Below are 25,351 nucleotides of genomic sequence, written 5' to 3'. Positions count from 1 at the left end.
TTAGGGGAATAGGCAGCCAACCTGGAAATGTCCCAAACAAACCACTACTTTTATGGGAAACTCAGTAATTCACATTTATGCAGAATTTGCTTTTCATCATTTAACAAAGCTGGGATAACTGTCGTCAGATTTCACAGTGGTTTCTGCCAAATTTACAAACTTGCAAGAAGACATTTTTATATATTTAATTTGTCTTCATTGCTCCCCAATGTCAGTCATGTATGAAGCAGTAAAAGCTGCAGTTTGTCTTCCCCAACATTGACACTGTCATACCAGAATAACTGTTTTGATGTAGCGACCCCAGTCAGTCTTAATGTGTTTAGCAAAAGCAACATTTCTCAGCATATCATCCGCACAAATTTGACCCCAGGGCCTATTTGTGCACCCAACATGTAAAGACTATGCATACATTAGCAGTAAGCTGGTTGAGATGCACAAATTGACAGTGTGCGTGGAGTTTATGTGCGTGTGTGTTTATGTTCCGCTCCACCTCCGACTGAACTCACCAGGAACTCCAATTATATCTTTTCTCTTCCCTCCACACTCTCATCTTCTCTTTCGTCTCAATTTCTGTAAAATAGATATAAGATGAAACATTTTCAGCTCATGCAGACATGTTATTACACTGCATGTTGCTTAAACCAGGACTGAAGTGTGTTTTGCTCCGTTTGCACTGCATTGCACCAATTGCTCAGTAGCCAACTACCTTAGATTGTAAGATAAAGTAAAGTGCTGTATAACAATAAATCAGTCTGATACGTGTGTGTGTGCGAGCGAGCGAGCCTGTGTGTGTGTGTGCGTGTGTGTGTGTGTGTGTGTGTGTGTGTGGGTCAGTCGTGTCCTACTGGCCTTTAAGATGATTAGACAGTAATCCGTAATCCACATACAGACAACTTGCACAGTTTCACGTAGTTACACACACACATGCTCGCTTGACTTAAACCATACAATGCACACAGTGTTGTCTGCGTCGCTAAAAGAGGTGTACGTAAAAGGAAGACTCATTGTTGACGTTGCTGGATGATGAAGGCATTTTAACACTTTGCATGTGCTGCCATGATGCTGTTGTCCCACTTCACGTTCAGCTCACTGTGCCAGGGTTCAACAGTCATGATAAATACGGTCACGGACAAAAGCCGTGCTCAGGCTGCTGTGTACGTCTGTGTTTTTTTTGTATTTAAGTAGTTTAATAGTTATAAATCGTTTGTGGGACACCACCAGAGCATTCCTCTCTGTGTGTCTCATCTGTGTGTGTGTGTGTGAGGGTCTTAGGTGGCAGCTGTTGTACCACGGTGCTCAGGCTGCACGCAAAGCTTAAATAATTATGAATACGACGGAGGGTTACATGCAGCAAATTATTAAAAATAAGCGACACTGTTCACACCGTTTTTGATCTTCAGGACTAATGTGATTGTTTTAGTTGGTTTTAATTCTCTGTGAGCCTCGGCCAGGCCGCAGCAATCATCCCCATGACCTTGTCTAACCTCAGTGTCTGGGCTGGGGGATTATTGCTGTATTAGTAGACCCTGGAGACGACAGTGTACACACCACAAAGCAATTTAAAACAATGTTGACGCAGAGATTTATGAACATACATCTGTTTAAGTTGCTAAAAATATCAAGTATCCTTTGAGCCGGCCACAGATACAGTGAATAGCCGGTCTCTTTGCTTGCTTACACAAAAGGAAAGGAAAAGTTGGATTTCACTGCAGGCATATTTCTGCCAAACGACACACATAAGAACATTAGTTGTAGACGTAAATCTGTCTTAGTTTGGTGGTTTGGTTTATGTCTCCTGTCCATTTGCCTGTTTGTTTCTTTTTTGTCTTAATAACAATAGAGGAGAAAAGCAATATTATTAACAGACACCCTGGCATCTATATCCCAGACATATATTATGGGTCGCAAAGCTTTATGTAGGTCTACATCATTTAAATATATAATTATCTATGACTGTTAACACATGCAACAAATGGAAAGACAATCTATAAATACTTTATTAGTCTCAGTAGGAAAGGCAGCGTCTTTCCATGATATTGATCTTTGACCATTTTAAGAATCAGTCTGTAACTCTTAATGGGTGAAAAATTTTTTTTGCTACATCAGTGCATTAGTGCATTAGTGCATTAGAACAACAAGTACAATTGTGTTGCCGTAAATATTTTCAGGAATCATGTCATTTCCTGTTACTAAATTGGCACGTCCCACATTTAGGGGCATGACAATTTTTTGCCACACAAAAAAAACAAACAGACAAAACAAAAACTCAATCGATCCGCTACACAAAAATAAGTTGTTTTCATGTGTTTGTGTGAGGAAAACAATCACATCTCTTTAGATTACTAAACATTTTCCAAACCTTTTCTTTCAAAATATTACCTGGTTACTTGTATCTCCATTATTTTCTGTCCCTTTCTTTCATTCTCCTCTCTAATTTCCTCCCAGTTTACCATTGCTTACGTCACTGTCGCAAAACCTTTCGTGCTGTCTTAAAGATTTTGATGAGTCAGTACACGTCTGTGTTTCTGAGGTGAGTGGTGACTGAGCTGTGTGTTTATCGGCTATTCTTTGACACGTAAATGCTTTGTGACAACTCAGAAATATAGAGAAAGTTCCTGTTCAGTCACTCTGACTTGTTTGTCTAGTACTTGACAGACAGCAGCAAGTCTGTCCTCTGTGGCAGCTGCAGTGTTCCCTCAATAGACTCTTAATTTCAACACACACAAACACACACACACCTTTCATGCTGACATCCTCTGCTCATTTCAAATCTATATTTAATCCCTGGTATTATCTTCTGATTTCTCTTCTTCCCTCATCACTGCTTCCTCTGCTTAACTTTGTCTCTCTGTATGGAAAATATTTTTTGATGAGGCTGCCCTCATGTCCTGGAAGAGTGGGGGCAGTGGTCTCCAGGGTTGCACTCTGGGCAAGGGATGGATTAATGGAAGGGACTGAGAATCGGCGGGCAGAGAAGGTCGGGGGAGAGCAAGGACATGGTGGGAGAACTGAAAGTGTCACCTCTTGTGAAAGATTTATTGATTGTTCCGTCTGGCTGAAAACGCAATATCAGACCCCCCGAGGGAAAGGTCGGCCAGAGGATGACATTTAGACACTTTATCAAACACTTGTCTTCCATTTGCCTCCATTTCTGTTTGTCGTTCCTCAACGTTACAACCATCATACCTTCCCGGCATGACTGTGGTACGTCGTGTCTCATGTTGCAAATAAGCAGCTTCGTACCTCTTCCAGGTCTTGAAGGTTGCTATTTATAGTAGCTGTGGAAATGATCTGGGGTTTTTTCCAATATGAGAACACTTCGTTCTGCTGTTTCTTCCAACAAATGGCACATACACAAACACAAACAGGCAGACACACAAACCAGTACAAACCAGTGCACTTCAGACTGTGAGGAAAAAATTATCATGTAAGTTCATGTCATGTCCCTGTGATGAGGCGAGTGAGTAACAGAATCCAGGTCACAATCTCTGTCAGACTATACTGAGTCAGAGACTCATGGTTTTAAAGTGCAGCAAAACAATGTTCAAACTTGGGCCATTATTGCTAATATCTTTAAATAAACATAAAAAAAGAAGGGTGTTTAAAATAGAGACCTTCCTGCGATGCGATCACATCAGCTGCAACACACATTATATTGTTGTTCTGACACATGAGTACTCAGTCGTCATCACGGCATGACTATGTGGGTTTGTTGGTTCAGGTCACACTTATCTTCAATCTACACACCTGTAAGTTTAGTGAGTGCATGTGTCTAATCTACCCCAAGCATCTGTTTACCCCGTTCTCCTCTTGGTTTCCCTTTAGTGTTGTAGTTCAGATGCAGCTGAGTGGTGCCCTGTAACACATTGTGGTCATCCATCACATGAGTATGTTGAGTCTAAAACATCTGCATGACCTAAACATAGACATAAATACAGTATATAGGTCAGTACAAGAGTATCAGCTGTTCACCTTTAGTGTTTTGACCCAGTTCACGAATGTATCACAAACGGTTTCTTATTCTAGCACTGACACCAAAGGAAACATGATTTTCACACAACTGTTTTTTACTGTGCAAACATATAGTAAAGAGTTTTATAGTGAAGTAGCATTTATTAGTTCCCTGTAATCGGCCTTGATATTTTGACAAAATATTCCCCATTCTGTTCTATAATTTAAATATGTCTATGCACACAGGAAGTGATTCATCAACATTCATAATCAGAGCAATAAGTAATGGGAAAAAAAGCAAAGTTTAATAAAAAAAAGTAAAAGCCTGGAGCTGTGTTTTAAAACGTAATGAGATTAGGGTTGATTTTTACATGACAGTGATTTTAATTTTACAGCTGTCCTTGAATGCACCATGGGGAGGTTTGATAACAGCCTTGCTTTGATTACAGCGGCACAGAACTACGTCTGCACTGTACATTACCATAGAATGCACTGCATATCAACAGACCATTTAACATGATACAACACATCTCAAGAGAGATATGCATATCATCAGATGGCCCCAAAAAAACATTTGTGCAATCATATGTGATAAATACATCTCTGTAACCGTGGGACTCCTCAGTAGTTAATGTTTTAGTAGAACTCCTCTCTCTCTTCCTCTCAGTTTGTCCTACTTAACGTCGTGCTTTCCCTCCAGCCCTCACCCCTCGCTGCCCGATTGTGTCGAGGTCCTGCCGCAAGCACTTGGCACAAGGTGTAATATGATATAGTAGCTGACCTAGATAACACCATTCTCCTACATGTGCTATCACTTCTCACTCTCAGTTCTGGAACAGCTGTCCAGTGTGGCTTGCTAATGAGGACTCGCGTTCTCAAATAATCACAGAAAAGTATTTGCCGTGATTACTTTATCACAATGCTGCTGCTGCTGCTGAAGCCTTTTTATGTTGACACCTTGCCGCTGTAGTTAATTTATGTTAATCAAGATAAAGCTTTAAATAAAACCCCTTAAAATACCAGACAGGGTGAATTAACTCCAAACTGTTGCCACAGCAGTCCTAATTGTTTGTGACCAAAGTTGCACAACATTTATTCTTTCTAATCCTCTTTATTCTCTTGAGGAATTGGTGGAATGTCATAGTTTAGTGGAGTGTGTCCCAGACAGGAAACTTAATACAGTTTAAAATTCAACTGTTTTAGGAAGTCATGGATTAATGAGGTATTTAACTAATCGGTCACTTTCAAGAAAACTTTATATAAATTTCACTCAGTTGTACTTATGTTCTTATTGTACCACAATCAGGTCCAAACCTCATGTGTCCAGTCAGTCGTCGACCACTGTTTAATATGAGTTCACATGGTACATTAAATCAATTCTGGATTTGAATAAAGAAAAGGCAATAATTGTAAAGATCCCAGAGGCCAAAGTGATGTCTTCAAATTTAATCGCTCAATGATATGTAAACTAGTCTTTTACAACACTGTTAATTAATTATATTAAAACATTAAATTCACTGGAACAAGAAGAATGTTCAGCTTTTGGTTGGTAAATTAGTTAAACAAGGAATCAAATGTGAAAACTGTTGACAGTTTCGGTTAATCAACTGATTTATTGATATTTCAGTAATTTGGGCAACTGTACTTGCAGAAAACAGGTTAACTAATCCTCTCATGTGAAACAGAACCCAACACTTTTTATCATAACTACCAACAAACTACATAGCAGAACACAACTGTTTGTTTTTTATTTTTGTTTGTTTTTATATATTTACCTCTGTGTCCCCTCATATATCCTGTTCCCTCAATGATCAGTTCATTAGACTCACCACTGTCACCCCTTCTCTCATCCCTTTGCCTTTGTGCTTAATAATGTATTAAATGTCTGAAAGAGTTTGATAGGCTGCCGTTACAAAAGGTTTCTGTGCTTGATATATAAGTGTGTGTGTGTGTGTGTGTGTGTGTGTGTGTGTGTGTGTGTGTGTGTGTGTGTGTGTGTGTGTGTGTGTGTGTGTGTGTGTGTGTGTGTGTGTGTGTGTGTGTGTGTGTGTCTCTCACAGACCACTGGGTTGGCTGTAATAATTGCTGAGTTTATGGTCAACACTGAGCGGACCAAAAAAATGACAGTCCTCCCACTTTCTGCTTGATGATTGGCTCACAGAATCCAGTCCCTCTTTCTGATTGGCTCCCAATTTCAGCCCCTCCCTTCCCATTGGTCCCCCTGGGCTTGTTGCCTGGTTGCATCAGGAGCTCGTGTATTTGAGCAGGGCTCTGGATGTTTACTGCAGCACTTTTACACAGTGCACAGTGAGACAACCTTACTCACACACATGCACACACTGACACACACGCACGCACACACACTCAATATCACAGAATGCCCCCAGGCGTTACCCTGGCTCTGCTGCTTTGACCTGCTGATGCTGACTCCTCAAAGTGCTCAACTGGGATAACCTCCACACTGGATGCCAGGCAGACCTGCAGACCCGACAGATACGGAGAGAGACGAAATCTGCACAGAGGAGGGACTCAGAGGAAAAAAGAGCGAGTTATCGTGCTGAGTTTTGTAAAAAAAAAAGTCCCTCTGACGTCCCTGCTGGAAAATAACATCAGACTGGACTTCAGTAACCTGCGTCTTGGCTTGTTGACGCCACTGTGAAAATAGGAAGAGACAGACCTCGACCCTGACTCACTGACGTGTCGGATCCATCCTGGCGTAAAAAAACCAAACAAAAGAAAAAGGACAAATCAGAGTGAGAGAAAAGACAGCTGGAAGATGAGAATGGCCTGTGACATTCTGCTGCAGAGGTAAACACCAGAGTTACGTAACTCCTGTGGTCTGACTGGAATGAAATATTGGATGGGTGAATGAATGGTTGGAGGAAAAATGAGTTTTTGATAGATGAATGAATGAATTGGCAATAGTGTGAGAATTGAAAAAAACTATGAATCTGCAACAAATTGGATGATGTGGAGAGGCAGAGGAAAGCTAGAAGAATAGATACATTTGTGAATGAGGGAATGAATCTGGAGAAAACCTTCATGCTGAGAGATTTAAAGCCTTCTGCTTCTTTATGGGGAATGGAAAAATAGAGGGAAGCGAGGATGGGTTGTGTCTCTTGCTCATTGCATTGCTACCAGGGAGAGATCAAAGAGAAGAAAGACCTTTGTCTTTCACAAGAATAGAAATGGAGCAGGTGAAGATGAAGAAAAGGGGGAATTACTTAACAGCTGATATGTTATGCAGCCTTAGCCTATAGGAAGCAGAGGGGGCAGAGAATGTGTCATCATTGTATTGCACAGAGGGGACAAAGAAGGCAGTTGTCCTAGTAACAAAGCATTTTGTCATGTTAGAGCTTCATTAAGCAAATCCATGACTTTAATATAACTGACATAGGTGCCTTCATAATTGAAGAAAATGAATTAAGTTAAATGGGAAACAATTGGAAAGTTCTTTGAAATCAATTAAAAAACTATGGATAATTTCCCTTCTGTTTCTGTTGCATGAATATGAAGCAGTGCTGCAACAATTGGCGAAATAATTGATTAGTTGTCTGACAGAAAGTTTATTTGCCTTTTTCAAGGCATAAAGATGTCAGATGTAATGATTTTGTGTAGCATAATGATGTTGTGTAGAGGTTGGGCTTGAGAAGAACACATAACATTTTGGAGTGGATCTGTCTACAGAGATACTAACATGGCATTAGCCTTGACAGAGTATGTGCTCTCAGGACGTCCTTCGAGTTTACTTATTTTATTTGTTTGAAATGCTGTTTGTTGACTGAAAATGAAACAGACCTGAAACGAGTTGTCAAATAATCAATGAAGTGTGAATTATTTTAGCTTTTCTTAAAATACAAAACACAGTTTGCGGTTCCAGTTACTCAAACGTGAGGATTTGCTGAAAGTTAAGTGTCACAGGAGAGAGACTTTAATACATTTGGGTTTTGGATTCTTGGTCAAAACAAAACATTTGAAATGCCACTTTATGGGGAAATTATAATGAGCTTTTCTGTCTTGTCTATTTGGAAGTTGTGAAGGACATTTTATTGACTAAACATTTTAATGAATTATTCAAAATAGTGATTCACTCGTTGTTGATTAAAATAATCTTTGGTTGCACCCTATTTTAAACTTGTTGTGTGTAACGGGTTGTGAAAATCTTTCACCGCTATGACAGGAACTTTAACGTGACTCCAGAAACTGTGATATCTGTAGCACACACTGTTTATTTATATAGCTCGTAAAGTCACACACATACTCAAACCGTGCTGACAAATATAAACCGTTTTAGTACAAGCTGTCAGCAGTCGTCTGTCTTCCCCCTCTGACTCTGCAAGAAGAATCATGAATTAATGGGGGGGGGTGGGGGATTTGTTGAGTCACTTAAACAAAAGAGATCATTAATCTCAGAAGGCCAGATGTCTGCAGGACAATTAAGAGCAAACAGATGAACCAACACTGTGTTGGCCATTTATAGTCCCGAGTGCAAAGCAGCTGATGTAAACAAACAAGTGAGCGAGTATCCAGGCAGAAAACTAAACACACATCTTAAATGTCTGTCAAAGCCTCCATGTTCCAGTTTGTTTGAATGTAAACGTGTCGTAAGAGTCTGTGAGAGTTTCTCAGCCCTCACATGAAGGATGAAGGACTTTTCTATAAACATTTACTGATTCAGAGAAGAGCCGTTTGTGACGTGCAAAATGTTGCTCGTGATTTTTGTGTGTGTGCTTGTGTTAGTGTTTCTGTGAATTGCGATGGGTTTGTCCATGTTGTAGTGTGTGGGTCTGAGGGAACGAGGGATTTACAGAAGCAGACTGTGTGTTGTACATAGTTATATATAATATATATATATTTTTATATATATATACATATGTTTATCAGACTGGGGTCTTTGTGTGTGCTGCCTAGACTGCAGTGTTCTTTACCTCCCAGGCAGAACACAGCAGAGGCAGGTTTGCTGACAACAGCACCTCTGCAGAATCACCAACCTCAAACTCACCTATCTTTTTTTTCTCGCACGCACGCACGCACGCACGCACGCACGCACGCACGCACGCACGCACGCACGCACGCACGCACGCACGCACGCACTGGCACTGTATGTTTTTGTTGAAGCAGACAAAACAGTCACGCTCAGATGTTGTTTATTTGTCATGTCATTCGGTCACAGACACAGCACGGCGCCTCAGCTCTGCAGTATATATACTCTTGGCTGTGTGAAGCTGAAATTTTTGGCCTATATTTGTAATCTACAGACGGACAGCAACACCCTCATTGTTGACGTATTTAGAGGCAGAGGCAACACCTTGACCTCCCTGTCCAACTATGCGTGATCATTTGTGTAGTGACAGGGGGAATTATCCTGCTGAAAAAGCCCACTGCTACCATTGTGATAAAGGGGTGGGGGGGTACCTTGTCTGCAACAACTTTGGTCGATGATTCCTACATGTGACCTAAATGAGTAACACACTGCCTCCACTGGCTTGTCCCCTACCGACATCTTAACATTTCTAGAGATCAAATTTACTGGGGGACTGTTCTATAAGACTGTATTAGTTATAGCTAGGTGTCTAATTAACTGCCAACTGAATATATTACACAGTGCAAACACAATTCTTAACCTATTAAAACAAGATTCATCACCTTGTACAAGCATTTTACAGTTCTCTTGTATAAAATCATCATATTTTCCAATTCATAGAGTTACAAAGAGTTTTCAAAACAGGATCATTAAGATGAAATCATTCTACACAAACAGATTCGTAAAGAGGGAAATCAAACTTAATTGGCACTAAAATGAGACAAGCACAGATCATTGAGTGAAGTGTATCGATGTTTTTTATTCATAAAACTGAAATCATAAATGTGTTACTCGGCTGTCAGGTGATGAATAATAGCAAACTAATAATGATTTATGTGTTTAATCTCGTATCAATGCAGCGGGCGGCTGAATTAGTTTGTGGGGCTCATGAACTGTGGCATCAGTTATCAGTCACCACTTGCTAAATAAAACTTTGACCAACCGTCAGCAGCTGTGACATTATAAAAAACTGAAGTAGCAGTCTACTTTGGTCTCCATCAAAGATTTCCCGGTATCACTATAAACACATCTTACTGAAGGTGTGACTCCCCAAAGACGTCATGGAGCTCTTATCTCTGTGTCTGGGTACGTCTGCCCCTCTGCCTGTAGGGCAGGAGCTGATCTACTACGAACTTGTCTGAGAACTTCTGAAAGCCTTTATTTGACACCCAGTGCTCCCAGTGCACCCTTGTACATGTGGCAGCTTTAAAGGTTAAAATGTTTTTTTAATTTATGTATATGTCATAAAATGTTCGGAACACACTGTGTTGTTGATAAGTAAAGTGGAATGTATTGGCTACGTATGTATCCAACATGGATTTTGATTGAAATCAATCTTCATTGTTAATGGTATGATATCTTTTTTAGACGGTTAAAAAAAAAAAAAGCAGTGTTCGTCATAAGAGTAAATATTTGGATACCGATGTGTTGTTTTCCTGAACCAAAAGTGCTGAGTAAGACGCGCTGTTCTCCCCGGTCCTGATGCCGTAAAGCATGATTGCTGGTACGTCTGCTCCACTGCTCGAAACATTCCATCCTGAGAGATTATAAAACCCTCTTCAAAACCACTCTCTTCACCAGGGACCCGGAATTTTCCATGATCTCATTTGCCCTTCGTAGTTTCCCTATCAGGGAAGAAATACAGTACCCTAACGGGCTCGATAGAGCGTGTCCTCTGTGGTCCTTAAGGTCTTTACTGACACTGATAGAGATGCTATCATTGCTGCTTAGGGAGCTGGAGGAGGGCAAGCACAACCCAAAGGGCCCAACAGCGGTTTTAGTTCAAGTCCTTGGGGGCTCAGTGGTGTAAGATCAGATATTATCGTCGCTACTTAAGGCCCATGCAGATTATGTAACTTCCTTGAGGGTCCTATCAAGGATCTATTGTTAATAATACAGCCACAGAGAGTGGTCCCTCATTGTACAACTCAGCAGGTTATCCTGCCGTCAGACGTTATCTGTGCCTTCGAGGAGACAGCCGTTGCTGTAGGGAGCCTGTGGGGCGTGTTACTGTTTAATGTTGACTAACATGAAAAGAAAGTAGACGAGGAGCTTATTTGACAAAGAGTCCAATGTTAATGCAGTCTGAATAATCACTGGTTCAAAGATGTAAGATGCTGGAGAGAAAGAAATGATATACTGTAGATGCTATTTCAACATTCTCCCATTTATTTGACTGGAGAGGGAAAGACAACCGAAGAAACACTACAATACAACAAACTATTTTTTCTCTCCGACTCTCTCTCACACACACACACACACACACACACACACACACACACACACACACACACACGAATGATCAAGCAATAACAGCATCAGAGTGAGATGCTTCTTACATTCGAAGTCAGTAACAAGCGAGGGAGGACAAGAGGAGATAAAAGAGGGAAGAAAAATGAGAGATAAGATAGAGAAGGGAGAGCTTGAGAAAAAGATAACGAAGTAGAGATGATATGAATATATATCTATTTCTATACAAATGGTGATGGGGTGGAATAAGAGGAAGGAAAACTAAATCAAATTCAAACAAATCATAATGGAAGGAAGGGATCTTAATGGAGAGATAAAGGAGAACAGATAGGTGTGAAGAGTAACAAAAAAAGAGCTGAAGAGCAGTTGAAGGATGATGGCAATGATAGAAAGAAACAAGAGAGGGAATATGAATAAAGGATAGATAAAGAAGAATACAGATGAAGGGTGATATCTTTTCCTTTCTGTCATTAATAATTCACTCTGTATTGATCGACCTGAAGACTTTCTGCAGCATTAGGAGCAAATGTGTGTGGTTGTGTTAAAGAGCAAAACACACACACACACACACACACACACACACACACACACACACACACACACACACACACACACACAAAGCTTGCATAACCTCAGTTGTTTTTCAGATTAGATGAATTTGACCGCTGAGTCTCACACATGCACATACATACATACACACTCACGCACTCACACAGCATATATGAGTTTCCAATGACCTTGTGGGTGCGTGTGCGCATGTGTGTGTGTAGGGGTGTTATATAAATCTGGATTCCTGGCGTGCCGCTGTCACCGTCACTGAGTGTGCAGGCCAGCGGTTGTACTGCTGAATCAACGGGCACACGACTTCCTCCTAGTTTCACAAACACACACACACACATTGTGCTAAAATCTTAGTGAGGACACTCATTGACATAATACATTCCCTAGCCCCTTACCCTAACCTTAACCATCCAAACTAAAAGCGTAACCCTAACCTAATTCTAACCCTGAACCTAAAACCAAGTCTTAAACCCTCAGACAGCGCAGTGAGAAAGTTAGGACCAGTCAAAATGTCTTCACTCTGTAAGGTCTAAGCATTAAATGGTCCTCACAAAGATATAAGTACAGGAACACACTTCCTTGCTTATGTCATGTCAAATATGTCACGATACACACGCTTCTATCTGATCAGCAGGGTTTACGGAGCCCTGTAGCCTAAATAACAATCTGCCCACCCAGAGTGGCGCCACTGACAAACTCTCTCTCTCTCTCTCTCTCTCTCTCTCTCTCTCTCTCTCTCTCTCTCTCTCTCTCTCTCTCTCTCTCTCTCTCTCTCTCTCTGTGTGTGTGTGTCCCCTTGTCCGTTTCATCTCTACAACTCTTGATCTACAAGTTGTCTCTAACGCACAGTGTACACAAAAGCCTTCCTGGTGAACATCATTATTTTCATTCTCCTTCCGTTCTGGCTGTTGCTGCCCGACGCCCTCCAAGGTCATTTCATGTGAATATGGGAGGAGAGTTGTGGAGAACATGATGTTCTAACCATGTTGTCCTTATCCCCCCTCTCTCTCTTTCTCTCTTTCTTTCTTTCTTTCTCTACAGCTCCCACCTCTCCCCTATATCCATCCTGCCTACTGACTCTGCTGAGTAAGTACACACGCACAAAGTCATTTTATCTACTCACGATAACATACGTAGGCACTTCTTTATGGACACTTCTCAAACACTAGCTGAGAAATCTGACAAATAATATTTCTTTAACTAAGTGGAATATAAATCTGAAAACAAGTTGTAATAACCTGCGATTTTTATTAGGACTAGGAAAAAAATATATATAAAGAAGGGGTAAAAGAGAGACTAAGGTTAACAGATGTGTGAAGAGGGAGTAAAAGACTCGAGGCAGATAAAACAACAGCAATGAAGAGGGAAGTGCAGGCAGTGCTGCGAGGAGTTGAGAGAAAAGTAAGAGCTTAAGAGGAAGTAATAAGGAGGAAAGCTGACCTTTTGTTTTCAAAATGAAGCTAAACTAAAGCGTGTTACATGGCTTGGTGCTTTCACAGCCCCGGGGATATGAACTCAGCCATCACATGACTTTGAGCTTTCAGTCTGTTAAAGAGGCAACGTGTAAGAATTGGCTTCCTGGCAAATTATATTATATTATAAACAAGGGGCAGCAAATAACCTTTAAGCTTGGGTGTCCGGCTTTATCGTGAGAAATAAAGAAAGGCTTCCCCTGTGCTGTAGTTGGACTGAGCATCAGGTGCTCCAGGACAAATCAGTGGATGGTGGACTGAAGGTCCCATGTTGCAGGACTGGGCTCACTGGCCACTCACAACCAAGTTTCAACAAGTTGCCAAACCTGCATGGATTGAGGAATATTGTTTTCCATCAGGCATTTTCTTATATACTTGTTAAACTTACTACAACTTTACACCCAGTCTGCCCAGTCAGAGACACAGGGATGAAGTAGTGGTGGCAGGAGTAGAGAGTGAGATAGGAGAGGTGGAGAAAATGTTATAACCTCCTCACAGTGACTCCTCTCATGTTGAACTAAGATAAGATGAGATGTAACTTTATTGATTCCTCGTGGGGGAAGTTCAACTTGACACAACAGCACAAAAAGTAGCAGCGCAATGGTAAGACTAAAACTAGAGAAGAAACAGATTCCAGAATAAATAAGATAATAATAGAAATATTATTTACACAATTGTCTTGTCACAAAGCTACAGGGACTCACAATGCTAACTTCAGTAGATTTCTATGCCACACAACACATCTTTGACATAATATCAAATCTACCATCTCTTCACACTTTGTAGATAATCTTAGTTTAGAATTTTTCAAACTTAACTTCTTACATATTGCCCAATTTAACAAAATCATATATACAGCTATCGGTTAATTGGTCGTTATTTTGGGACTTTTTGATGGCAGAAAAATGCTAATCATAACTTTGTATAGGTCCACATGTCTGACCGAGGGGCTCATCCTCACAGACGATAGAAGCAATAACACTAGATGCTTCTGTGGGTGTTGTGTGTGTTGTGTGTATAAGTATGTGGCTGTTTTAGTGGGTGATGGATGGTTATTGTTAGTCGAGCCTCTTGCAGCGAGAGGCAGAGATGCTGCTGCTGCTGGTGAAAGTGGGCATGTGGTCCAGGGAAATTTATGTTTGTCTGAAATATCCAAAACCCACGCACATTTATTTGACCTGAGCCCAGCACCTTCAGCACTTTTATGAATTTTTGCCTTAAATGGACATTGTTGTGAAACACAAACAGAGTTATGTTCCCGCTCCAGGTTTCCTATTTAAAATCATATAACTCTGTGAGTGACTATATACCATATACTGGCATATAGGCCATTTCAATTAAAGAGTGGGGGGGTTACATCATTCAGATATACAGGAAGCAGTTGGGCGGGACATAAATGAAACCATAAATGAAAGTGATGAAGTACAATACAACAAGGCGCACAGATGTGATCCAGTAAATCAAGCAAACTAAATCAAATCTGACTAGATCCTGTGGATCAACTGTATCAAGTCCGTGTAGCAGAGGTCAGAGTGCGGCTGCTGATTCTACCTTTTATAGACCTAGACTTTTATAGCGTCCTCTCCCTCCTCCTGCCCACCTCTACTTTAATCATTACTAACCCTTTTACAAAACGACTCAATAAGGACTTGTTAAATATCCCAGAATGGAAAAGAAACCATTTCAGTTATTATAAGACTGTCGAAATCTTTAATACATTATTGACCTTTAGTTTAATCTCTGCTCATGTATAAAACCCTAATGAGCAGACCTTATTTGGCGATTTAAAGCTTCAGCCATTTCTCTATTAATTGACTAGTGGAGGTCTTTATTCATTAATAGCGGATGATGTCAGATGGGATTATGTGAGGAGGATTACATGAGATGAAGGTTTTAACCTGCACATAATTTGGGGTTTCTGTCAAACCTCACTCTGAAATCAATGAGTGAGAAATCCACAGAGTTTATTGAATTCAATATAACTGAGTACATAATTTACTGTGTGAAAAGTTCACCAACTGGACTTAATGGAGAGCTTAGTACATCATTGAATTTTAGTGTTTCAAACAAAACTCTGATCTTTTTTTTCTGATCATTTGTGGGTATTTTTTATCAGTTTTTGTTTAGTTTACTTTGTTCCTTTAATATGTATTATGTATGTGATACAAACAATGCAGATTCACATACCACACACACAAAAGTACCCCTACTATTCTTAGAAAATCAATGAATGAATCATTTTGTGTGTATTCCCAGGATAATTCAGCGAACCATCAGAGCTGCAGTGGAGCAGCATTTCTTTGACCTGAAAACCTCCATCGACCACGGCCTCAGCAACTATGACAGCCAGGGGTGAGAGTGCACACACAGAAATACACAATACAATATAGACACACACATACATAAAAAACACAAGCACTTAACTCAAGTATAAGCACTTGAATCAAGCAGTTACTGGCACACTTCTTAAACACCTTTAGCAAAACTTCGGATTGCACCTGGTGGCAGAAACATGTTACACACATTCCTCAGGGGCTGAAAGAGGCATCGCATGACTTTAAAGAAAAATATTTGACAAGGTGAACATTGTGGACAAAGGCTCAGCCAACCAGAGAGCTCGAGTTACCAGTAAACATGTTGTCAGCAGAGATGTTGATAAGCAAACTTCATGTGTTGAGGGGAGCAGCTGTTCGGTGGCCGTCACCTCCAAGACAAAACAAGAAGTTGAGGTGTTTGGACGTTTCCAACTTCAAGGAGACGTGACACCATAAAGGTTTTACACTGCTTGCTAAAATAGGCAGCTTCATCCCAGCCTGCAAAGCAAATGTCTAAAAATATTAGAGTAAAGTTGAGTAAACGTTAGTGGCATCTCGGGCTCCTGGTAAAAAAATTAAATTAACGACTAACACCAAAAGAATCGTAACTGGGAGAAGCTGACTGCAGTGACAACAATAACAGTGAAGAGAACAACTCCCATAATCCTGTGCTACTTCTTTTCTTGTTGTTCATTATTGAAATACTCCAAGTTCCCAAAATTCACATATTGTGTGTTTACGTTATTAGCTGGTATTTAACATTTGGGTCCTTTCATTAACTTTCAGAATTTTATTTTTCAGGATGAGTCCCAGTGAGCCCTCAGACGAGGGTTGCCATGGAGATGAGGAGCAACAAACGGACCCCGAGGACACTCCCTCTGACACCAAAGGGGAAACCCCACTCAAAGATAGCGAGCAACAAATGCAACAAAGCCAGACGGACACACAGGTCTGTGGGGGACACGCAAACACACACATATACAGTATGTGTACCTCACATATATCAGCATATGCAGGGGTTTAAGCCAGGAGTGAATCAAGAGACTTTAAGGACCCCAGGTAAAATGGACTTGGGGGGTAGACCCCCGCCAAAGAAGCACATGATATGGGAAACTGGATAGACATTCTAGTAACTAAAAAGGTTGGTGGCATGTGGCCTCGTTAGGGGGTTTCAGTCTCCTATGCAAAGCCATGCAAGGGCCATGCGAAGTTCTCTCAGAATTGTTGTTCAGGGAATTCTTTCTTCTTTCTTGCAACGCCCGTGGTTTTACTTTTCATCCTATGAGGCATGAATATACACACACAAGCAGAAACAGCACAGAATCGCCAGATACTCTATATTTGTGTTAATGAAACTATGGTAAAAGCGTAACTGTCTCCCCTGTGAACGGAGATTGAAAATGAAAACATTGGACAGTTTACTCCACAGAGATATCTCTAAAAAGAAAACAGCAGAGCTCAGACCCAGAGTCGCTGTGTGGGCTGGCAGCATAGTTCCCATAACTGACCTCCTTCCTGTCTCTGTGTGTTGGTTAATTCCAAGGCTGAATGTTTGATATTATCAGCACAGTCCATCTTTGTTCTGCTGTGATTTGCTGCAATAGCACAGACTCGACCGGGGTAGCGTGCTGCCTGTTGGCCTGTTTCAAACGCACGCAGATCTTCAATGAAAACACGGATAAACCCTGTGTTGTTCTAGCCAATGTACAGTCAGAAGGCCAAGACTGACGGCCAGTGTATTTTTGAATAGAAGCTCTGTTCAATGTGACAGATGTGTTTAAAAATCTCTCTGAGGTTAAAGCAGACAGTCAGAAGCTTCCACCTTCTGTATCTTAATGATTCCCAAGGAGTAACAGAGGTTTAAAAATTAGTGTTATAAATATACTTAAAATCCTCAACTCCACACACTCATCTTCTTATGATCTAAGATTTTTGAAACTCCTTAGCACTTCAAGTTAGCAAGTTTAAAAATGGTACCAGGATTTAATATTCAAAGACTAATGTGATGGTTTACTAGATAATCTAAGGCAGCTTTATTTATGTAGCATATTTCATACTCAGGACAAGAACAAAATTAAAACACAATAAAAACAATTATGTAAAATCATGATAGAAATGAAATTGATGTAAAAGACAATGTGCACTACCACTACTACTTGATGAGGAAAAGCTGCTTACCTTATTAATTGACATAACATCTATTAAACCAGTCCACTAATGATGAGGAAGTGAAACAATACACACAAAATGATGATGTGCCTGTTTATGTTAGAGCCCTAATTTAACAGTTTCTATTCTTGTCCTGCTCTGTTTGTTTTGTTTTCATTAAAAACACACAGATTAGAAGTTTAAATTCTAGCTGTTGATTTCTCTCAGGATTCACTGGACACTGACACGTCCCCGGTGAAGAGCTCGGGAATGGACATGGATGCAAACGCTGTCAGAGATGCTGAGAACAACATCAACACTGCCAGGTGAGCTACAGTAACTTATAGTCTAACTCAACAGAGGACAAGCAGGTTAATCAGAGTGAGACTCAGATTAGACTCTATATATAAGTAGTTATTAGTTTAAAACCTCAAGGAACATATGGACTAAAGTTACACTTGATCTGGATGAGGTATATACTGTAGAAGTGTGTTATATGTAGTGATGTGGAGAGATGACTTCCTTGCACTGATCATGCACTGATCACTTGACACGTCACGTTTATTAATCACTTGGACATGCTGCCTCAGCCGGAGCACATTTTATGCTGCTTTTGATACAGATCTTTATTTACTCCATCTCTCTCACATGTAACACATTAACTCCTCCTGCATGATCGTGTAGACACATCACACGTTGTTCCAGCGTTTCCCACAGGTGGGGTCATTATGGGTCGGGCGGCTAGGGACCGATACAGAGACTCCTGCAGATTTGTGTTAATACAAATCTCATTACGACTGTTTGTCGGTTTGTAATTATAGTAAAGTATGATTATAACAATATCATTTTTTATCTGTGATGTCAGGCAGGACAATCAACCCTGTGACTCCATGGACCAGACGACTGACACTGTAACCTGTGTAAGTTTCCATTTTCATCAGTGTATGTCTTTAATCTGTGGACACATTTTGGTGCCTCATCCCTTTACCGACTGAACCTTCTTCCATTTTTCCTTCTTTTCTTCTTTTCTTCTTTTCTTCCCTTCTCTTCTATTTGATTTTGTATCTCTCTTTCCTCCATCCACACCCTTATTATCTTCAATTAATTGCATCTATTTTCTTCCCTCCTCCCTTGATTTGTTTCTGTAATCCCCTAATGGTCTCTCTCTTTCCCAGCAGGACCCGAGCTCCTGCCGCTGTGATCAGAACGCCAACACCAGCGAGACCAACAGAAACCACCTGTCGCCATGCCAACCAAACTCTGGCCTCAACCCCCACCTCCAACTCTTTCCCGACAACCAATGGGAAGGTAGGAATCTCCTTGTCTCAGCAAGAGCAGCACACTCTGTATTCACACAAAAAACAAATATAAAACACAAATGAAGATATCAGATATCATCTTTCTATACAAGTTAATGTGTTACAGCTGCATGTAGCTTTTGTTTGTTTATCTAACCATCTAGAATTATAGTCAACAGAACATGGTTCTTTTTTTCCCCAAATTAATTTATCAGGTTAGTTTTACTGAATGGAAAGAAAACATTGTGAGCTGTTATTCTCCTTCACTTCTCTGTCACTCTGTTGAATCTCTTGTGTGACTGAAGAAATTGACCTAATTTGTTTGCATTTAAACCACGCACACACACACACACACCCACGCACCGCACACACACACACACACACACGCCACGCACGCACACACACTGAATGGAAGTTGGTGAGTGAAGTTGTCAGGAATGATTGACCTCACCCCTCCTCTCTCTCTCTCTCTCTCTCTCTCTCTCTCTCCTCTTTCTTCGTCTTCTTCTTCTTCCTCCCCTCTTCCACCCTTTTGTCTTCCTTCCAACAGCATCACCCCCCTCCCATCTCCATCTCCCTCCCATAGATTTCTCATGTATGCATCTACAAAAAGATGGCCAAGGTGAGTAGTTTCACGTCTACCCGACCACCCAGCAGTCTCCCCATCCCTCCCATCATTCTTTCTAATTGTTTTAACGATGGTTGCTTACTGGTTTGGACAGTGTGTCAATATATTCTTCTCTAAACTAACTTGTCAGATATAGATGATGAATAAATCCCTGCATGTAAACCACTCTTCCTTCCTTCAGATTTGATCAGACAGCAGGTTTTACTAACCTACTTGTTGATGTCCTCTCCTGCTGCAGGGCCACTGTGCAGATTGATCAATCTGAAAACATGTTACCTTCCGCCTCTCTGTGCCTCACCCCTGTCTCGTTATCTCTCTGACCCGCCTTCCTCTCTCTGTCTCCTCGACTCAGCTCGTTAGCATAGCTCTGAAATAAGCGAGTGACTCAGCCGGTTGCTAAAGAAGAGAATTAATGTGGTTGAATGTCTCATGTCAGACGCTCCCTCCCAGGCTGCTCTTACTGATGTGTACGCCGCCTACTTTACATGCAACACTCTTTAAAGTCAGGGATTTAATTACACTTTTCTCTCCCTTCTACACGGAGCTTCGTACACTTTCTCTGACCTCCCTCTATTTCTGTCCTCGTCTCTCCAGACCCCATCCCGGCTTACAAATCCTGGCAGGATGAGAGCGAGAGCGGAGAAGCACAGCTCTCCCCGCTGGCTGGTCGCATGGTTCCTCTCCCCCTTCTGCCCCTGGAGGAGGATGGCGAGGACGAGGAGGAGGGAGAGGTAGGGCAGGACACCTCCCCTTCCTCTTCCCGCTCGCACCCTCACCTTCTTGCTCGACGCTTTCTCGACTTCGGAGCGCACAGTGCCCAGCGCTTCCTCCAGCAAGACTCAGACGCCACCTCGCCCACCAAAGCACAGAGGTACGATGAGGCACTAAACCTCCAGCAGTGCTTCGAATTCTGTTTCTGTTATATTCTTTGTTTCAAGTCAGAGCATTGATATAAGGTTTGTGGTTTAATCATACCTGTGTGTCGTCACTCAGACCCCGTCGAGCATCATTTGGCTCCAAAGAGGCGATGAGAGGGGGGGATTCAGTGACCCACCAACTCACCAAGAAGCTACAACACCTGAAGAAGAAAATTAAGCAGTTTGAAGAGCAGTTTGAGAAAGAGAGGAACTACAAGGTAAAACTATAAGTTTGAAAATCAGACTCAGAGAAAATCTCCAACTTTATTCAAGGTAACAGGACATTTCATTGTGGTCTCCACCTAATTGCGTCATATCCGCTCTACCTGGGACTTTACCCGTTTTTGCTATGAACACAATTTGCACCTGAGTTGCATCAGACAACAACTCCCATGATCCCACGCTGCTTCACTACATCATCAGACTAGGTCTTTTGTTATTGTTTTGATTGAGAGACCCCTAGAGGCGGAAATTATGTATTGCATGTTTAAGTACTAATCAGACCCAAAATGGTTAAAAAGTGAATCATTGATTGGAGGTTAATAGATGATTTTTTAAATAACCAAAAGCCTGAATGAAACAACCACCACATCTTACACATTGTCAACCACTTCTACTTTATTCATGACTTTTCTGGCTGCATCAGATAATCTACACAGACAGAAATCTTGATAATTTAACACTTAGCTTTTTCAAGATTTGGTGTAAAAACACAAACAAACTTGACCATTCCAGCTAAAAACCAACTCTCCCTGCTCCTCCTCTCTCCACAGCCCTCTCATGGAGACAAGGCAGCTAACCCCAAAGTCCTCAAATGGATGACCGACCTCACCAAGATCCGCAGGCAAATTAAAGGTAGAACCTCAGCTCTTCTTCCTGTGAAAACGTGCGTGTGTGAGTCCGGGTTTGAATGTCTTTGTGCCATCCTGTTCCGTGCTGGACACCTTGACCCTCCCCACTCCTTTGACCTTTGTAACAACATTGCATGTATGCTGGATTAACTCACGCAAGCAGACACGCATGTGCCATACATTGACGTGGCTTTCATATGCGTGGCTCCTACCCTCCAATGTGCTGGTGCGTCCTTGTATACCCACATTCATGATCTGAGGCGAGTACAGTCCGGTGAAAATGTGGGAAACACTGTGTTATAGATTAAAAAAAGAGTAAAAGATCAGTAACTTGAAATGTGGTTTGCAGGTTTCTGCTCTGTGGTTACCTGGTGTTTATTCTTCTTAAATGAGGCTAAACAAGGGTAGTAAAAGGGGGTAAACTAAACTTTTAGAACCAAAATAAACTGAATCTGATAAAAATGAATCTACAGTTTCTCTGTCACAGTCCCATGGTTTCACCGAACTGAACAAACCCTATGACACTCGTCCACCTCCTCTCTGTGAGGTGACGTCTCTTCTCTCCGGAGAACGAAGTGGCCGAAACATTTCTCTCTCTGTCTCAAATCAAAATTGAAAAAAACGACAATAACGCGAGCACCCGCTCTCCACTTTCCTCCCTCCTCCTCCAATCGCCCAACCACCGATTGATTGATTGATTGACTGACTGGCCAACCAGGACGCCAGCACCACCTTTTACCCAGAAGCACGCTGAGGCACCAGGCTTTGCTCCATTCACACAGACGCCACCATGCTCCCTCCTCCTTCCCTTCCTCCTCCTCCTCTATCTGCCCTCCTCCCCATCACACACTCACCCCCCCACGCCACCCCCACTCAGGCCTGAACTCTAGACCGTTTCACCTCAGTAAGTACCAACCCCTCAGTAAGTAGACCTTACATACACTACTGACAGTGACAATGAGGCGGCTTTGTGCCAGCATCTTGCTTCTTTGTTTTTGGTGTGTTTCCTGTTGAAACAGCATGTTGGCACGGGGATGTTTGAACAAAGGTGTCTCTCAAAAATGTCAAGTCATTTGCCGAAAGGGGGTTTTGATTTTAAAAAGTGAATATATTAGGTGTTTATTGAGGAAAAGACATATCTCTGTGTGTCGTAGTTCATTCTAAATGATGTAGATATTAGCACGCTGTGAAGGATTCTCCGCTCACTCAGCTTCTCTGTGGGAAAGACTCTGGATTCCAGGTGTCTTTGCCTGTAGTTGTAGAGATAACGCAGCATTTCTAGGGTTTTTCTCTACTACGCTACTTCACCTTATCTTCAATTATGGGGAAGTGTAAGTAATTCTGGAACTCTTAATATTCCTTCTTATCCGCCGTACTTGACATAGATCTTGAGTTTTATTTACTATGGTCTTAAGAAGTCATAAATTGAACTTGTTGAAACCTGCAGAAACTCTATGTCTCAGTGTGTAACCGTGAAAAATTTAGAATTTTACTGTCAGAATCTGTTCAATGCTGAAATGTTCAGGAAGTGATTTTTTTCTTGCTTTTTATGGTCTTCTACTTGATGTGTGTGTGTGTGTGTGTGTGTGTGGGTGTGTGTGTGTGTGTGCGTGTGCGTGTGTGCTGTTTAAGCATGCTGTGTTTCTCCTCATATGAGCCTCCTTCTCCACCACAGCTCTCTGTTAAACTCCTGCATGTCCTATCTGATCGACCTATCAGAGATGTTGACTCCAGGATTCATTCTGTCATTTAGCCACTTTCCTTGTCCTGGTTCCTTCTCTCCCACATTACTCTCTCCATCTCCTCCTCTTTTTGTCCCCCCTTCCTCATGACTTTGTCCCTCCATCCTCAGATGCCAAACACCGTGCAGAGAGCGAGCTCGGCCCTCAGACTCGTCCTCGGAGCAACACCTTGCCAAAGAGCTTTGGCTCGACACTGGATCAAGGCACCCATGATGCAGCGGGGGACGCTAAAGATTCGCATCCCACCAGGGAGGAAACACTGGAGCTGATTCAGTGCCGGGTCAAAGGGAAGAAGCAGGAGGACGGATGGCCCGATGACATCAAGGTGAGGAGTCGATATTTTACCGGGGATTGAATAAAACTCTGTTGGAGATTTTTGTGGTTCTACTGCGACTTATACAGATGTTGCTCATCCATCTGATACATATTTCTACTGCGTTTGACTTCTAAATCCATCCCTTAAATTCTGCACAACAGCGCAGATGATGCTGTAACCATTTCAGACTGAATTTATGAACACAGCCATTACAATCAGCTGACTAATCGTTACTTAACACACGTTTGTATAATTGATTTAGGCTTCAGGCTGCTGGGATACATAACGTATCTGGGCCAATGACAGAACTACAAGCTAGACACTCAAAGCTTCCACTAGATGTTTCAGCAGATGTTTAACCACATTTTCAAACACGGTTGTTGCACTTGGGGATGGTTGGGAATGTGAGTTTGAAGGAAAGACCAGCATGCAGTTGTTGACCCCCCCAAACACAATCAAAACAAGCATATAATAATTCATTATTTATAATAAATGAGAGCCAACACCTTCACAGGGGAAACAGGTGGTGTTTACGAACTGTGTGTGTGTTTCTGTAGAAGATGACCAAGGAGCAGTTGTCCTGTGAGAAGACAGTCCTGCAGAAGAACCTGCTGCACTATGAAGGCCTGCACGGTCGACCGGTAACTTACCGACACCACAAACATCACAGACCCTGATCAGATTCAAATCAAAACACTCGTTCAGACCTTTTTCTAATCGGCTCTTTGTGTCTCAGGTGACCAGAGAGGAGCGTCTGGTGGTGAGGCCTCTCTACGATCGCTACCGACTCGTCAAACAGATGCTCACCAGAGTCAGCATCACACCGATCACAGTGAGTACACACGCCGTTACATTTATTACTGTGTGTGTGTGTGTGTGTGTGTGTGTGTGTGTGTGTGTGTGTGTGTGTGTGTGTGTGTGTGCAGAACTCTGACATAACTATACATTAAATACATTAATGTCTGTCTGTTAAACCCTCTCGACTCCTCAGGTGTCCCCCTCCAGTAAGAGGCGGAGTCAGACCCTCCAGCCAATCATAGAGGGAGAAACTGCTCACTTCTGGGAGGAGATCAAAGAGGAGGAGGAGGAAGAGCGGAAAGGAGGGGGTGGAGCAGAAGAAGAAGAGAAGGAGGAGGAGAGGGAGGAGGAGGAAGATGAGGAGGAGGAAGAGGAGGGAGAGAGCAGCGGTGGCGAGATGCAAGGCTCCGAGGTCATCATGGCCGTCGACCTCGTGACCCCGATCGACAGGCAAGTGAGGAGCCAGGACCAATCAGACCAACAGAGCGACGGTCCAATGACAGCCAAGCCGGAGGAGGGGTCGGGGAGGCTGGCGCTGGACCTGCGACTCTCCAGCTCCAACGCTTCGTCCATGTAAGAACAAAAACTCACTAAAACACTGTGCTTCATTCTCTTAATGACAAGTTCACACTACACAACCGACTGGGAGTCGCACTACATGATGTTTAACCAGAAGGAAACCCAGTGTGTCTGTCTCCAAACCTTATTCCACCTTCACACCTCGAGCCTGCTTTGTTTTTCTGGCCAATTGAAGAAGATCTCGTTAATTTCATTGAGACCCAGAGACAAGCAGATTTCAACAGTAAAATCTCAAATTAGTAGCCTGATGCTTCTTGTGGGGATTTACAGAGAAGCTGAGTTAAAGTTAAAGTAAAATAAAAAAGCAAGTGTGGGAGACTCGTACTCTATAACTGCAGTGTCACTTTGATTAAAATGTCCATTAAAGGCAAAAACAACAAGAAGTAATATTTCAACCATCACCTTTCTGTGGTCAAGTTTCTATGGCAACAACTATTTAAGA

General features: G+C 41.9%; 1 protein-coding gene across 7 annotated transcripts in view; it reads left to right on the top strand.

The window, feature by feature from the left end:
• The window catches only part of fam13b (family with sequence similarity 13 member B), a 66,843-nt gene that overhangs the window by 35,786 nt on the left and 5,706 nt on the right, over positions 1-25,351 (top strand). For 2 of the 7 annotated variants that reach the window (XM_035161174.2, XM_035161173.2), the window contains exons 8-22: positions 12,887-12,931; positions 15,574-15,669; positions 16,434-16,581; positions 18,009-18,106; positions 18,646-18,700; positions 18,956-19,088; positions 19,629-19,700; positions 20,301-20,577; positions 20,700-20,841; positions 21,397-21,478; positions 22,193-22,378; positions 23,327-23,541; positions 24,090-24,173; positions 24,269-24,364; positions 24,524-24,903. In XM_035161174.2, coding sequence (XP_035017065.1) covers positions 12,887-12,931; positions 15,574-15,669; positions 16,434-16,581; positions 18,009-18,106; positions 18,646-18,700; positions 18,956-19,088; positions 19,629-19,700; positions 20,301-20,577; positions 20,700-20,841; positions 21,397-21,478; positions 22,193-22,378; positions 23,327-23,541; positions 24,090-24,173; positions 24,269-24,364; positions 24,524-24,903 — 2,109 coding nt within the window. The remainder of the gene's footprint in view (positions 1-12,886; positions 12,932-15,573; positions 15,670-16,433; positions 16,582-18,008; positions 18,107-18,645; positions 18,701-18,955; positions 19,089-19,628; positions 19,701-20,300; positions 20,578-20,699; positions 20,842-21,396; positions 21,479-22,192; positions 22,379-23,326; positions 23,542-24,089; positions 24,174-24,268; positions 24,365-24,523; positions 24,904-25,351) is intronic. The other 5 variants (XM_035161175.2, XM_035161177.2, XM_035161179.2 and 2 more) reach the window with 5 other exon arrangements.

This window comes from Hippoglossus stenolepis, chromosome 7 (genome assembly GCF_022539355.2).
Source record: "Hippoglossus stenolepis isolate QCI-W04-F060 chromosome 7, HSTE1.2, whole genome shotgun sequence".
Classification (NCBI taxonomy): Eukaryota; Metazoa; Chordata; class Actinopteri; order Pleuronectiformes; family Pleuronectidae; genus Hippoglossus; species Hippoglossus stenolepis.
The sequence above is the reverse complement of the archived record's forward strand: the minus strand, read 5'-3'. Positions and strand labels throughout refer to the sequence as shown.